At 34.8% G+C, this 17,734-nt stretch overlaps 1 protein-coding gene across 1 annotated transcript; it reads right to left on the reverse strand.

Annotated features, from left to right (window-relative positions):
- Window positions 1-5,870: 5,870 nt before the first annotated feature.
- Window positions 5,871-16,789, reverse strand: LOC148311306 (ATP-binding cassette sub-family F member 2). Its single transcript, XM_088256864.1, has 12 exons — window positions 16,698-16,789; window positions 15,784-15,975; window positions 15,308-15,514; window positions 14,029-14,217; window positions 12,924-13,067; window positions 12,462-12,585; window positions 11,603-11,801; window positions 10,662-10,841; window positions 10,213-10,353; window positions 9,545-9,736; window positions 9,017-9,220; window positions 5,871-8,166 (listed from the first exon to the last, which is right to left on the reverse strand). Exons 2-12 carry the CDS (start codon window positions 15,953-15,955, stop codon window positions 8,032-8,034), a joined length of 1,887 nt encoding a protein of 628 aa, XP_088112990.1. The 5' UTR covers window positions 15,956-15,975; window positions 16,698-16,789; the 3' UTR covers window positions 5,871-8,031.
- Between the last annotated feature and the right edge of the window lie 945 nt (window positions 16,790-17,734).

Raw genomic sequence — 17,734 nt, forward strand, 5'->3', positions numbered from 1 at the left:
TTGCGCAGTGAAATTTATTGATGATATTGGAAAAAAATCAAACTAACCATCACGCCGCTTCCCGCATGGGTAGGCAGAGAGAATCGAACGCCACACACCACTCTGTCTTTGCAACCATTCTTCGCCTCTTCTACATTCATGCATCTCCTCATACATACCTGACGATTATTATGACTCCTGACCCGGCCGCTTTTCAAGTATTTGACATACCTGATTGTGCCAAGTTTTCCTCGGTCTTCATCTGCTTCTTTTTCCAACTACATTCGCCTCATAAATTTGTTTAACCGTTCTTTCCTCACTCATACGTTCCACATGTCCAAACCATCTCAACACACCTTTCTTAATTTTATCGATAGTGCTTATCTCAGCGGAAAAAATCTTGATGTAAAAAAAAGGGGGTATGCGTTTTCAAACTAAAAAAAAATGGCTGGAAAAGCGATCTGCACTCGTCAACCGCAAAAATGACATTCTGCTGCAGAACCAATATTATGCAAGACGAAACACGAGAAACGGTAATTCGTACTAAGTTGGATTACATTTTTAAGTGGATTGAATCCTAATGTAAAATTCCCACCGACCGCTACTGAAATCTGCAGTTCGGTAGTTTGTATCGGCTGAGCACCCGCGAGCCCCTCTCCGCCCTGCCCCGCCGTCACTGTCGAACCAGTGCCGTCCGTACGCAGTTATTCGAAAATTTCGCTAGGGCTCCACCATATCGCTCACTCCTTTCAAGAACGTCATAAATAAAAAAAACTTGATTTTTCAGGAGAACGTTTTTAAAATGTAATAATATAAAAGAATGTATTAAAAATAAATATCAAGCCACTTATTGCACTTTTTACTGTGCAACAGATCTATTTAGGTAAAACTGAAGGTGTTTTATATATTTATATATATATATATAAATATATATATATATATATATATAAATATATATATATATATATATATATATATATATATATATATATATATATATATATATAAATATATATATATATATATATATATATATATATATATATATATATATATATATATATATATATATATATATATATATATATATATATATATATATATATATATATATATATATATATATATATTTATATATATATACATATATATATATATATATATATATATATATATATATATATATATATATATATATATATATATATATATATATATATATATATACAAATACATATAAAACTAACTAACTAACTAACCAACACACCGCTTTCCCGCAGAGGTAGGCAGAGAGAATCGAACGCCACACCACTCTATCTTTGCAAACATTCTTCGCCTCTTCCACATTCATGCATATCCTCATACATACCCGACGATTATTACGACTCTTGACCCGCCCGCTTTCAAGTATTTGACATACCTGATTGTGCCAAGTTTTCCTCGGTCATCCTCTGCTTCTTTTTCTAATTACATTTGCCTCTTAAATTTGTTTAACCGTTCTTTCCTCACTCATACATACGTTCCACATGTCCAAACTATCTCAACACACCTTTTTAAATTTTATCGATAATGCTTATCTCAGCCTTGCATTTTTTCCTTATTTCATCATTCGAACATCTATCAAACATCGTTTTGCCGCACATAAGGGTTAAATTCGGCTTCCATACATAAGGGTTGGAACCAGCACTCCGTTGTGCACTGCCAGTTTAGCTTTCGTTGATAGATTTTTATTTGCTAAAACTGATTTCAGTGCACCATTCACTCTGTTCCCACAATTCACTCTCCTTTCTATGTCTTCATCAATGTTTCTATCCCTAGTAAACGTACTACCTAAATATACGAAATCATCTACCTGTTCCAAAATCTCCCCATTTACCAATATTTCACACTCAGAACTACATTAATCTCTTTCCAAAACTATAATCTTAGATTTGCCATCATTCATTAATAAATCACTTTCCTTGCACACATTATACACTTTTGTCACCAACGTCTGCAGGTCTTCTCTGCTATCGGCAAGAAGAACAGCGTCATCCGCATACAAAAGGCAACAAACAGTCAAATTGTTCATTCTAACTCCAACATTCAGCTCTTTCATGCAGTTGTCCATGTAGAGATTAAACAGCCAAGGCTTTAGAGATGTCGAACCAGGATGAAAATGAACCATTTACCCCAATGCATGAAGTGTTCGTACAAGGATGCGGTGCCTTGGATAAGTTTACTGCTTACTCCATACTCAGATAACACCTTCCATAACTTCAGTCTATCAACTCGGTCATACGCTTTCTGCAAATCCACAAATGCGCAGAAAAGCTTTTGGTTCTTCGCCAAAAACTTTTCTGTTATATCGGGCAAAGCAGAAATTTGATCCGTACATCCTCTCTCATTGCATCCACTCTGAACATCCTACACTTTATCTTTAGTTATGTTTCTTACTTTTTCCATCTTCATCAGAAAGATGAAAAAAAAATAGTGGAAAAATTCAGTTGCAGACAAAACAAACAGTTGCAGTTGCAAAAAACAAATAAATTAATAAATGTGAAAACTATTTTTTATAAGGGGATGGGGTAGGGGTAGTACCTAAACGAGGAACCGGTTCTTGAAAATTTTGAATCCCATCACTGTAGAAAGGGGTTTATTTTTAGGTATACAAATTCAAATTTCCCGCAATAAATTGATTGTGGCACAGGCCATCTGTGGTTGCGCCAACTTGTTGAAACCACAGCTGTCACATCAATGCCATTCAGCTGAAGTACGAAAGTCAGTATTCATGGTTCTGTAGCGCTCTCCAATGACCGTAACATTCTGCCGGCATCGTCTTGATAAAAATATGGGCTAATATTCCACCTGATCAACAGTGACTTTTAATAGACCAAATATTCTGCTTATTGACATAGCCATTCAACCAAAAATGAGCCTCATCAGTAAATAAGATTTTGCATTGAAAAAGAGGATCAAGCCAAATATTGTTTCGACCCATTCAACAAACCTTCGATGCCCATAGGCAGAGAGAATGGAACGCCACACTCTTCTGTCCTGACATACACTCATCGCTTCCTTTACATCCATACATCTGGTCATATACGCCCTCTGATTACATAGACTTTTAAAACCACCAGATTTTAGGTTTTGATCGATCTGATAGTGCCAAGTCTTTTTCGACCATCCTCGTTCCGCTCTTCCGCTCACATTAGCCATATATATTCTCTTAGTCATTCTCTTGTTATCCATTCGCTCCACATGTCCATACCACCTTAAAGAACTCTTCTTAATCTTATCAATTATCCCTTATTCAGCCTTACATTTCTTTCTTATATCTGCGTTTTTAATTCTGTCATACAATGATTTTTCCAGATATTCGTCTAAGGAAGCGTATTTCAACAGAGTTCACTCTACTTTCATCCTTCTTTTGCCAGTTCCATGTTTCACATCAGTGTCCGTACCAGCACTCCACAGTGAACCAGTGCAGTTGGAATATACTTGAAATATACATATACATATACATACATATGCGAGGTATGATTAAAAAATACATTGAATAATTTTATTACACAGCAATAAGTTTACATGGAAATGGGAGTAATTTCCTTCAAAGTACTGTCCTTGGCTAGAGATGCACTTATCCCAATGTTGTATTCATGACTGGAAACATTTTTGGAAGGCATCTTTCACAAGCGTGTTCATTTGGTTCTGTCGTGGCTATCTCAATGTCAGGAATGCTGTCAAAAAGTTTTCCTTTTGGCACGGTTTTTATTTTTGGGACGAGCCAGAAATCGCATGGTGCTAAATCTGGTAAGTAAGTTGGATGTGGACACACATCAATCAAATCATTATCGAACACTGTAATTATGTGGTAGTTATTTACCAAAAAAATGTTTAAATTAAATTCAGACATTCAAACCCTTTTCCGCACCCCAATGGTGCACAGGGCACTGCATTATACAAACACAGTGTTTTCTTGATCGTTAACACACGAAGGAAAGGTGATCAGCCCTCCGCTTCAGGTACCAGTCCTACCAGTCCGGGGTAGTATTGAATAAATATGAGAGTGAAAAAATCATATATATTAATTTGACCCCCCCTGGGAATCGAACCTGGGACCTCCAGAACGGTAGCCGAGCGTGCTGACCATTACTACCATGGATAGAATGGTGAATGTTGCAATGTATATGTAATTACTTACACTAGGCAATGTCTAACCTCTGCATTCCATCGCCTAGAAATTGACATTTTTGTCATTTCAGATCATACTTACTTACTTCAGCCTTCGTCTTGTGTCGAGTATTGAATAAAGGCCTCCCTCTTGGACTTCCACAGTTATCTGTTGTACGCGACTCTCCTCCATTACAGGCCCGCTAATTTTTTAATGTCATCGGACCATCTTGTCTGGGGCCTATCTACAGATCATCAGGGCTATTGTTCCAACAATCCTTACGATATGATCCAACATGTTGTCGACATTTGAGCAACCATTAAAAGTAAGTGGTAACAATCTTTGAATTTGAAATTTGTGTGGATTTGACATTTTAAGTGTGACTAATGGGCAATATTTACTTTTTGGTACCCGAATGGACTCGTATATAGTTCTTTTTATAGGTTTATATTTCTTTCCAGCATAAGTTTTTTTGTACACTTTTTAATTAATAATTCAAATGACGAATTGCAACGGCTTAGCATCCATAAGTAAGTTTGATAAAATTTAGAAGGATAAGAATATCTCTATGACCAAAATAAGTTATGTAAACTATAATAGCCCGTGAAAGGTAAAGAATCGATGCCTTTAAGATATGCTGTTGGAGACCTTTTTTCCGAATTCCCTGGACTGTGAGAAGGACAAGCATTTCCATCTTAAAATAACTTAACCCGTAAGCTGCGGATCGCATCTATTGTCGTTTTTTATAGAAGTACCGTTGACTGCGGATCACATGCATAGTCGTTTTTCAACTTTACGTACTTATATCAACACCTATGGATAATTTTTTTGCACTTAAATTTGGTTCGAGGCATGGATAAATTAGTTCTCTTTGATTTAGTGTCATAAAATAAGAAAATTATTTTGATTTAGTGTCAACTTTATAGTGAATACTTCCGGTCGGCTCGTGCTCCGCAGATACAACAGCCGCGTCTTCTATACAGCCGCCATACTTTAGGCCGCGAGTCCGTAAATGTTAATATTTTTGTGTAAATACACCATAAAAACATAATAAGTAAAGTGCATTGTGTACTGTGAACATCTATGATGGATATCCGAAAGTTTCACTACAAAAAATAGGCAAAAATATGCTTTTTTTTGTCAAAAATATTGTAATGTAAAAAATCCAGCGCGGGACGGAAAGTTTGACACTTGAAATCGAGCAGCTTAGAGGTTAATATAGATGACAGACTTCTAATAAGTACACAAAATGTTTCAAAGTCAAGTAGAAAGGATGGTCACAACCCTTAGCAATGAAGTGAACGACGCAGAAGAATCAACTACATACAATGCAGTTGCTACAAATATGCAACACGCAACCAAACTGAGCGATGAGTAATTGAATCCTAAAAACGAATTAGGGAGAGTTCTTTAAAAGAAGTCATTAGTTTTTTTGGACTTAATCGCCCATATGGCCGCTGCTAGACATATTAAACAGTTGCCAGTTTATCCTGAGCGTGACTCGGTGTTGCATTGATGAGTCTGAGTGCTGCTCGGACAAATCGTATTCCAACTTGGTATTGATTTGCTTGAGCCAAATGTATTTATGTATTTGTTTTTATTGACTAACCCGAGCAGTGTTTGGTAGTCCTGTTACGAGTTGTATAGTGATGATTTCCAGCACCGATGAATTTTCTCACCAAAATTCGATCGTTAAGTGGTTAAAGGAATGTAGTGCGAGTAGAATAATGTAAAAAGGTAATGTTTGGAAAGTATGTTTATTAAATAAGAAAGATACAACAGTTGAAAGCGTACAAAATAAAGAGGAAAAATATGCAGGATGGAGATCATGACAAATTACCAAAATGGGCTAACTAACAATTAGCAGACTACCGAAAGAATAAAATAAAAAATATAAATTAATACAAGTAGTCAGCGCAGTTAATACAGTAATCACAGTACCCGTTAATTCAAGTAATATGCATTTCCTCACATCGTAAATAACAAAATGAATGAATTCCCAAAATATTGCATTTCATTATTAAAAATTAAACACAAATTAATTTTGAATTTCAACAGTACAACTGCGTGCCGGCCGTACTGAGTGCAGAGGGGGTGTTTACACATCAAACAAACTTGAAAAAGTAATTGCCTAACACATTCACTACATATACATAGTATGTAATACCTAATGTCATACAGAGCTCATAGCTTTGTTTAAAAAAATATTCCACCTTCTATTTGAACATAATATATACCTTTGTGGCTTTAAAACACATGTAACCATAGACGAATCCTTATTGGAAGACATTTACATCCTACTTCTTCCAGATATTTTAAATTTAGAATCTTTAGGTAATTTAGAGATTTGTTTAGGATGCTCTGAAGTTACAATCTATAAACATAGATGATAATACAATTTTCTAACAAATCTACAACCATAATCCACTTGAGAACATTCATTGACCTCCCCCCTCTGCACTTAGTTTACACATATTTTATGCAAATACATTTTTTATATAAATAAAATAGAATCATAATACTAAGTTTTGTGCAAACAGGTTTACATTTTACTGAGCATTTATTTCAATTCAATTGAATTGGATTCATCAAATTATAGTAACCATTTATAAAGCAGTTAATAATTCTTATTAAATAAGTATAAATATATCAGTGAAAAAAAGGTAATTAGAGATTGTAAAAAGTCAGATTTATTATTGCGATATTCAACAGTTCCCACACACATATTGTATGTTTTTAAACAAAGGTAAAATGGCAGTATAATAAAAAAGAATATTGGTATTAAAACAATTTTTTAAATTTCAAAGCTTTGATTAAAAAATTAAAAATTACTTTCTTACACAGTTTTATTCAAATATACCTACGCATACACATTGTAAATTTGTCAATTCTATGAACTCGTATGTTTATGTAATATATGTTTGTATATAGATATAAACATTTCATCTTATTTATAAAATAAGACCATATCACACAAGTGCTTTTAATTTATTATATAACAATTGAAAGAAATAAATATTATGATTTTTTCAAATATCCCTTAATCACGAGAAAAGCTTGAAAAATTTTGTTTTCATTTTTTTTCATGTGATATTCAATAAGTATGATCTTTATAAAAAAATCATTTACAATATGCGTTTGTCAAAATTGACAAACCACGCCTTAAAGTCCACAGTCTGTCACGACCCCACACGTATTACAAAAACTGGAGTCTGATTTTTAGTTAGACAGAACAATCGAAAAATACCCTTTAAGCTTCTCCCGCAACGTATTAAGAGGTGATTTTTTTTTAAATTCTCATTTAACTACTTATAATTTACATACAATACCAAACCACAACCAAATTTACCACTTTGAACTAAAATAGGAAATTGGTTTGAAGCCAAAATTAAAATCTAAGCATCTCTATCGTGCCAGTATCTTATTTTTCATGTCTCACAGACAATTAAATTCACTACGTTATCATTAATTTTGAACATCAACAATACTTAATGGTTCAATGAAAAATATTACTTTTTATACATTTCAAATATTTATATATGTACATACACAGATAACAAAAATGGTATGACAGACCAAAATGATAATGTTATAATTTTTAAAGCCAAAATGGTTATTCAAATCTTAATTAGTTGGGGAGTTCAGTTTCTTAACGATATATTTTTAGACAATACATATTATTAATTACTATTGCTTTTCATTATTGTGTTATTACAGCCTAAAAATAAAACCAAATAACATTTGAATATCATATTACACACCAATATTACATTAAGTTGAAACGGTTCATGGAAACAAGTTCAGATAGATTGTAAAGGAAGCATGTAGAGCCCCTCGATATCTGCATACTAACTCACATATTTTTACTAATATTGTTATAAAAAGGGGCATCCTATGAGTTACTTGCGAAGTTTAGCCGCTGTGGCAGCGTTATCCTTCAAGATTTTGCTCTTGAGATGATCCTTGTACTTGAGAATGCCGCCTTCCCATTTGGTGCACTTCCCGTGTTCGCAAACCCAAATAACCTCGGCAACCTGGAAGGAATTCACAGTTAATAACATTCCAAGGGTGGCAATTCCAAAATGCATTAGCTGGCCGCACTTGCATGGTAAATTGTTCAAATTACAGTTAGTAGTTAATACAAACACACTATAACACATTTGCGATGGATGGCTCGTATACGAGTCAGTCAGAGCAATATTACAGATTTTGTCCACAGATGCCACTAGAAGGATATTATAAACCAGAACAAAATAACGCGTGACACTGAATATACGGGACGTGTCTTGACAACCTCCCAAAAATACTATATTTAAATACTAAATACGGGTCATAATATATTATAGTAATTTAAATACAATTTGAACCTGATGCGAAGGTGTTAAGTGAAAATTCAATAGACTTTAACAGAGTGAAAGTTGGCAAGCTGAACTTATATTCATCTTTATAGGATTTGTATACAGGGGAAACAACCATAACTCTTTAGAACCGGAAGGATGTTCTTCTTGATCATTCACTCTTTTCAGAGGGGTTATGATGAGACATTGTTTGGATTCATCTGTCAAGGTCTATCTTGCAGCAGAATTCAGAATCTGTCAGCTTCATGATCTGCTCTGCCCAGCACCTGGGTTTTTAGCATGGAGATATTCGAGTGTTGGTCAGTCCATGACACATTCAACATTCATGACAAACTTCTCCAGAACCAAGACTCCAAAGCATCTTTTCTCCGACGTCGCTTCCTCTTTACGGTCCATGTTTCGGTGCCACACAAAAATATGGGATATACACGACTAGTAGCTCTGATATTCCATATACTTGTTTGGGAGACATGACTGATTATCTCTACTGTAAGCGGAAGTACGGCACAATATGATGAAGGGGTACCTGGTTGATGAGCCTGAAGTCGTGGCTGACGAGCACCATGCCGCCCTCGAAGTCATTGATGGCGTCGGCCAGTGCATCGATGGTCTCCATGTCCAGATGGTTGGTAGGCTCATCAAGTAGCAGAAGGTGCGGCACCTGCCAAGCAAGCCAAGCGAAAACTACGCGGCAACGCTGTCCATCTGACAGCTGGCGAATCGGACAAACCTGGAGGTGGGAAGGCGTAACAAAACATAATTTACTTCAGTTGATAAACCAGCATGAGGCTGATATGTATACACAGGACCGGCCCTTAAAAGTTGGATCAAATTACTGCGCCACGGTCATTAAGGTGTAAATAGCATACTGAGATATCACTTGGGAAAAAATCAAAAGATTAACAAAATTATATTTATTTTTGGAAGGATCACGCAGTTTGTAAATCATTGTAAATTTTTATCTCATGGAAAAATTAAATGATCTGGGCATATATAAAATCGCTAATTCTGATTCACAGTTGTATATATTACAAATAAAGTGTAATGTACCAACCTGTTGCCTGCCAGTTAGGCCATAGCGTCCGATGATTTTCCTCATTTCTTCCCGCTCTTTGACATCAGGGAAGGCTTTCATCATGTATTCCAGAGGAGAAAGATCCAGGTCTAGAAGCTCATGGAGGTGCTGATGGTAACGAGCAATTCTCAAGTGGGAATTCTTCCTAATCATACCGGACGAAGGCACCAGCTGAAATTAATGACGTTTCTTTACAAGACTGTCAAGAGATGGACTTTAAACTTTTTTTTTGGCAGTCTTATGACAATTTTACTGCACGTGGTATAAGAAAACATTAAAATTTCGATTATAATAAAAAAAATTCACTCCAACAGTATATTTATTCCTTTACATCTACATATTAGTTAAAAATTAAGACAACGTACTAACTATAATAAAACCTTGCTTAGCGCTGGTAATTTGTGCCACGAAAATGGTGTCTATATTCCACATATGTATATAAATGACAATGGTACCGCAAAATGACACACTTCCTTGCATAAATGTTTGCCATTCTTGTATGCAGTGATTAATTATTGCGATTTTACATTTTCCACACTAAATCGTGCTTTTAAAATAGCATTATAGCGAAACAGCCTAAATAGAGGTGGTGTTAAGCGGGGTATTACTGTATAGATAAACCACGTTATAGAGTAATGTTTATTTACCTCTCCATAAAGCAATTTGAGGAGTGTGGATTTTCCCGCTCCATTTGGTCCAACAAGAGCCACTCTTGTGTCCAAGTCGATTCCGAACTCCAAATTCTTGTATATCCACGGTCCGTCATCCGTATACCGGAAAGATACATTCTGAAATCAAAATCAAACTCAGGTTAACACTTTTTTATGAAATTTGCTAACATTGCTTTTTTTGGCCAACACTGCCTTTTTTGCACATGTTTAATATAACACACTCCAAGAACACTGTGAAAGATCTAAAAGCATTTGTTCTTGGATTGCACATTTTTGGACTAAGTAGATTCTACTTAGTCCAAAAGCGCAAAAAAACGTACTACAAAAAAATGTCCCTTCCTGTGTTTTAAGTTTAGACAGCCGTATTGCGGTATTATAACTATTTGAATACAGGTGGACCATTGGATTGATCCTTGCGATATTACCTGGACCATGATAACTGGCGGTGGAATAGTCCCACAGCTGGGGAAATAAAAGTTTAGCGTCTTGTCATCTGTGACCTTCTCAGTGAGGCCTTGAGCAACCATCTTAGCTAAAGTTTTCTCCTTGGACTGTGCCTGCCTGGCCAGCTTGGCTGATCCGTGACCAAACCGAGCAATGTAATTCTGAAAATGATATCACTCGTTAAATAACTGACAATGTTAAACTTGGGGGTAACTTGGTGGCTGATTTCAAATGTGAATGTTATCTGAAAAGTTGTAATTGCTAATAAGGTGTTAAAATTGCCTTTTATTACTAATGATGATTTTAAACATTTATTTTTAATTATTAATCGATATATGTATTTTTTTATTATCCGATACAGGATTATTCACCTAACGGATGACAAATCAATTTAGTATTACAGGTGTCTCAAATGGGTACAAAGCGTGTATCGTTTACATACGCAAAAATATGGTCTGTCTGAGCATCCCAGAGCTTACGACCTAGCATCTGGCTGTTTTAAGATAAAATAATAGTAAAAAATTGTAAACAACTAATTAGGCAAATAGAACTATCTTGAAATTGAAATGACATTTCAGGTTCCCTCTCCTAAAAACTATATGTGAACTAATTCTGAATAAATTTCACCCAAGTTCAAAAGGAGAAAGCTATATACTTGCTATATACAAATTCAATAATAAGCGCAAGATGGATATTAAATAATGGGTAGAATGGTAAACATTACACATGCGTATAAATTGTAAGCCCTGAAATACTCAGGTTTCCATCTTCTTACGTATGTATATACGATAGACGCTATGTTGAGACACCTATAATATGTTAAAGTTAAAGTTGAGACACCTATAATATGATGATTTTGACTGAATATTTTGGCGAGTTGAGTTTGTGTGGGATTAAGAATAGATTGATGGTAAATATTTACCTTCATATGAGATATTTGATCCTGTTCCCAATTGTATTGCTTCATCTGGTTTTCCAAAAGTTCCATCCTAGTCCGCACAAACGCTTCATAGTTCCCGGTGTAATACTTGAGTCTCTTCTTGGTCATGTGCACTATATTAGTGCAAACTCCGTTTAGGAAATCTTGGGAATGAGATATCAAAACTAATATTCTTTTGTATCTGCGAACAATGGGAAAGACGAAACATCAGTGGAAAATCCAACATGAAATTAAATGTCACTGCCAATACAAGCAACGCAAATTAATCGCATATCATCATCATACAACAGTGTGATAAAACAGCATATATCTACAAGTTGCACAAAAAATCGCACAAGTTAAATATATTACATAATTTAAAAAAAAATACTTAAATGATGAGAATGGGATTAAATTCATGCCTACGTACGATACGCGGCGATGCACACATTTGTGCCTAGTATTTTTGTATGGGAAAGTATTATTACCAAGTTAATGCACTTATGCCTATACAAATCAACCCACATTTGAAGTCAACATTGGTAAATAGAAAACAAATTAGTCGACTTCATAATTTTTGCATTCTTTTTGTATAGTGCCTCAGTTTGGAACTAAAATAATCAGTGATTGGTTGAAGAGTATTGTACTACTTTAAAAGTCAAGTAAATTTTGTTGGTGATTCTATGAATTAATTTACCGCCAAAGTTTCCTTGAGTAGCTTTCATGGCTTGAGTAATGAGAGCGGTTACTTGACTAATGAGGGGCGGCTTGAAGGATTATGTACAAGGATATGGGATCGGGTTGCAAAACAAGAACAAGGATGTTGATTTTCGCTAAGTTTTTTTCGTAAAACGACCCTTACTGCTTTAATTCCTCCTCCAACCACACGCAGGCATCCAAGTCAAGGTGATTGGTCGGTTCATCTAGGAGTAGCAAGTGTGGTTTCACGTACAACGCTCGCGCTAAAGCGATCCTCATGCGCCAACCTGTAATAATAGGAATATATGTGAATATGGATATACGACAGACATTTCAGTATAACCTGTTAACCGGGCGGGACGCATAAATACGTCTAACGCAAACAATATCGGGTACGGGTAGGACATATGAATACGTCCTTGAAATATATGTTTATTATATTATATATATATGGACGTATATTTATCGAACACCAAAGGTGTTCATGTCATCCTTACATGTCTCGACATGAATTTAAGACACGGAGTGAATCAGTATTCGCGCCCGTAATAAGTAGCGTAATTGGACAGCGCACCGCCCGGTTAATAGGTCAAGAGTTTGAAGAAGTATAAGGTGTGGCAAGTACCTCCGGAGAAGTCCTTGGTTGGTTTGTTCTGCATGTCTGTGGTGAAGCCAAGTCCATTGAGTATGTGTGCGGCACGTGCTTCGGCCGTGTCTGCACTGATGTCATCCAGGCGTTCGTACACATCCAACAGTTGCTCCTGGGCCTCTGCAAATCATTTTTTATTAACATACAATCATAAAAAGTTACATATTCTTTAGATAAACATGTCAAAACTTGGCCAGTATCCAAAATATTAACAAGACAATTAAATTTTCAGATTTTTTTTTCCATTATTTTGGAAACACCCTTGTATATTTAAAGTAACAAAAGTGTATTTCACCCAGTAAATAATATGTTCTCGGTTGGAATAATTTTCTCGCAGCTTAAAACAATATACATAGCTTAATTTTAGGTAAGGATTCCTATATTCATATTTATATTTCTATATTTATCTTAAATCCCTACTAACTTACATATTATACTTTAAGTTATAAATTCAGATTGATAATAAATATAATAAATTAACTTTGTCTTTATACATTACATAATGCTGAGACGAGTGTGTCATCTGGTGTGTCCAATTAATTTTGTGATAAGCAATTTAATTAACCTACATACATGCCGATGATTATTGTTTATGTGAACTGATGTAAATTAATTGAAAAATATCTAAGGCAAGTCGACTATTACAGTTGACAGAATGTCATTTTTATGGAACTTAATGACCATTTTCTTCAATCTATTAAAAGGTTGGTTTTAAAACAATCGCATCATCTGCATGAACATAATTGGAATTTAAAAATAAAACACTCATATAAGACTACTTTTCTAAGTTTATTATTGCAAACACCCATTAGTGTTTACATTAATAAACTCAAAAAATAAAATCTTATTTTTTTATTAAATTATCATATTATACCACAGAGTTAATGCAAAATCAATAAATAAAACTATAAATGGGTATTATTTATTAATTTATCATTATCTTTGTGGAATAACGTAATTTAAACACAGGTGAACAGCAGCGTTGTTTCAAGAACATCAGTAAATCTTTTAATAAACCCAAAAATGGTCTTATACAAGTTTTTTACTTTTATTATATATTTGAAACATAAATGGGTTTTACCGTCATCTTCGCAGTGAGCAAGCTCTTCTGCAAGCTTTTCCAGTTTGACTCTCTCCTCATCTACTTCCATGACACATTGCAGGGCTGTTTTATCGGACGCCGGCATCTCGCGCGTTAGGTGGAAAATGTCAATATGTTCTGGGATCGGAACTTCCCTGTTACCCAGCACACTCAAAAGTGAGGACTTTCCTGCAAAATAAAGATGTTCAAATTGAATTAACAGAATATTGATAGATTTAATTTGATACCGATGCTTATTTATATTTATAAACATGTTACGAAATAGATTGGATTTGTTCATAGAAGCTATTGCTAAAATACAAAATATATTTAAAATACCAAATAATATTATCTTAGAGTTTGTTACATATAATTCCAAAAACATTGCAAAATTAACAAAAAAAAACTTTGAATAACATAAAGATTAAATATAATATATTACTTTAAAGTATTGTATTTTGAAAGTGGGACTATAGTGTGGGGCCTGAAGAGGCCATATACTCCCTAATTAATGGTGGAGAACAGAAGAAATGTCTTTGATACCCGTTCATCGGGTAAAGTGGACACAACCCATTGCAGTATCTATTATTGTTCCCGTTAGGTATGCTCGGTATTCCAAGATTGAGGGTCAAAAGGAACATTCCTTAGCTCTTGATGGGTTTAAGCTTCTGTGAGGGTTATTTTATAATCCTTACAGATTAGAGTGCATAGTTAGTTATGCTGCATTGATTGATTCAACAGTCACATTGTGGCAATTAATCTTTAATTTTAATTTTATTTGAAAAATACCAAATTTTATCAAACCTACTGTGACACACATTTTGATTCATTCCCCATTATTTTCAATCACTGCATATTCTTAAAAATGTATACATGATATGAACTTATTGATTAACTTTTTAGAGGTTTTTGGGTTTTCGTATTAATAATTTTAAGGATGTCTGTTATTGGTGTTTTTGTGTGATCGTTATTTATTAAGTGGTTAGCGAACTCTAAAAAATTATCGTTCACTAAACATGATTCACATTTCCTGATTCTTGTCTTGAATTTAAGAAATATGTAAGTAAAATTTTAATTAAAAAAGAAATTTATGTACCAAACAATTATGAAAGAGCCATACAAAACAGACTATTAGTTATTTACAACAAGCAGTTGTAACGCCTGTGGGGAAGATGATTGGTCTGCTGAAAAGCCATCCAAGTGATGTAGATCTTGCTCTCTTACCAGGGAAACATATCTATAACAAAATCCAGTATATTGTAAATTAAAAAGTTTTTACCGCTTCCATTAAGTCCTAGTAAGCCGTAACGCCGTCCACAATTAAGTTCTAGGAGCGTGTCTTGGAGAAGTTCGCTGCCGTAGAAGGTCACCGAGAAGTTGGCAATCTTGATATCTCTCGAACGGGGGTGGACAGCCTGACTCCCGGTGCACGAACGAGCTTCCGAATTCATTTTGGCTTCAGCTTCAAGTTTTAAGCATAATTCCTCTGAAAAAAACAAATGCGTATGTAAGTTCTTGAGAAAAACTTAACTGTATTACAATTACATAAATATTCATAATTTAAAGGTGATACCTCATTAAAGTATTAAATCTGGATCTTTACTAAAATTAGGTCAAATATCTAAATGACATTAAATGAGGAAGGGACCAAAGCTAGAATAACCTAGTGAAGGTAGAGTTACTGAGATATTTGCCAAAAATGATCAACAAATCCTTTTCAATGATTATAATTTTAACTACATCTAAGATTTTTACCTTCAGCGGTCATTTCCTTTTCATATCCATTGGTGTCATTGGAAAATCCATTGGGTGGTGATGATTCTTTCTCATTAGGGTTGTCAGATCCTTTTCCTCCCTTCTTTCCTCCACGGGCCTTTGCTGCCTCTTTCTTCTTTTGCTGTTCGCGTTTCTTGGCGTCGGAAGGCATTTTTGTTGAGAAAGAAAAATCTAAGGAAAAAAAAAAATTATAATTACTGCCATAATAACTCCCAGAGAGTGAACTTTTGAGCAGTCATCCAATTATCACAAAGATGAATAAAGAGATGGGGTTTAGAGTGAAGGGCAGTAGCACTATATGGGGACGAAAAAGGAGAAAGAATAGTAGGTAGGGAAACTATCTTACACAAAATTTATAACATTTTTTAATTACTGAAATGTGTTTTCAATCAGACAGAAGCACTTTTCTCACATGATTTTTTATTCTACATAACCAAATACAATTCACTAAAAAAAAAGACAGGCGCCAGTTTAGCCATTTGTGACAGTTAGAAACGTGGTAGTTTGATTTAAATTGATGTAAAAATTGCATTCAGAATCCACGAACACAATAATTCAGCGATAAAAAAATCGTGACTAATCCAATTTGATCTTTTTCGCAACGGTATTCTGTCTCATCGAGTGTTAGCAAAGTGGACTTATTTGATAAACGTCGTGGCAAATTGACGAGTTATATTTGATATGATGCCAAAAGAATAGCACAGACCTATAACGATACTATTATAGTTGGAACGATATGCACGTGGATCGGCAGCGAACGTAATGGTCGTTTATTGCGGGAATATTAATTGAAACAATGCGCGTATCACACAAACAGCCCCTGTCGCAGTTGGAATATGAATGAAGGGCGATATAATTTCATAACGTACTGTCGCTACAAATGAATCACTCACCAGATATATGGACAAAGCGTGGCAGCAAAACCCGAAGGAGAATGGAGACAACTGCCCGCCGCACGTTTCACCGCACAGACAAGTCGACGAATGAACCAGAGACCAACTAATTTGTATCTGTAAATTTCGAACCATAAACAATTTATCGACCAAAGACAATAATATCATTTTTGTAGTAATTGTCGTGGTACTTACCTTGATGACAAATATTAACCTTTTTCCAATATCCACACTTGAAACAAAGCGCAGCGAATGTTTTTAATTATATTTTTTCACTCAAGAATTATACGAAATTGAAGCAACTTTAATCATGTTCTAACTTATTTGCATTTAGAAATAAGGCAATGAAACATATTTTACAAAGTTGAAGTGTAAATTACGACTTGAAAAGCGGTGTTATATAAGCCGTTGCGAGGATTCAGAGTCACTTGGACAAAATGGGCAAAAATCGATTGATGCATGGTTAACAGTTTCGTAAGTTTAGTAGATATCAAATGACCGGTTTTACGCTTGTGATTCAGTAACGTCGATAAAAATTAAAGCATTGGAAGCGGATATAAATTTTAATAAATAAATAAATTTTATTTATTAAACTTCTAGTGTGAATAAACGTTCTTATATTAGCTAAGAAGCATTGCCATCCAACCAAATAAATAATCTTTACTTTTACAAGCAACTGCTTGGATACACTTTTAGCAGTCGTCACAGTCGTTCAGAATAAATACGTGTTTTTACTCTTTTTATAATCTTTGTAATCTCAAATCGAAATAAACAGAAATTTTAGCCCAGTCTCTGACACGAAGCGTTTTGCCATTACACCTGCCATACACACCTGAGAACTTTAACTAACTTATTAACCTTCACGCCGCTTCCCTATGGGTAGGCTGAGAGAGTAGAACGTCTCACCACTCTGTCTTTGCAATAACAAAAATCGACTTTTCTACATTCATGCACCTCCTCATACATACCCACCGATTATTCCGACTCCTGTCCTGACCGTTTTAACCGAAGTATTTGAAATACTTGATCATGTCAAG

Source organism: Brachycentrus maculatus, unplaced genomic scaffold (genome assembly GCF_059751285.1).
Source record: "Brachycentrus maculatus isolate JH-2025_06_01 unplaced genomic scaffold, ASM5975128v1 h1tg000068l, whole genome shotgun sequence".
NCBI classification, from domain to species: Eukaryota; Metazoa; Arthropoda; class Insecta; order Trichoptera; family Brachycentridae; genus Brachycentrus; species Brachycentrus maculatus.

Coding starts and splice junctions, on each gene's coding strand:
- LOC148311306 (XM_088256864.1), bottom strand. CDS start 15,955: ATGCCTTCCGACGCCAAGAAACGCGAACAGCAAAAGAAGAAAGAGGCA. Junction 11,802..12,461: donor TTGGAGGAGGAATTAAAGCA/GTAAGGGTCGTT, acceptor CATTGTTCGCAG/ATACAAAAGAATATTAGTTT. Junction 9,221..9,544: donor GCCTAACTGGCAGGCAACAG/GTTGGTACATTA, acceptor TCCCACCTCCAG/GTTTGTCCGATTCGCCAGCT.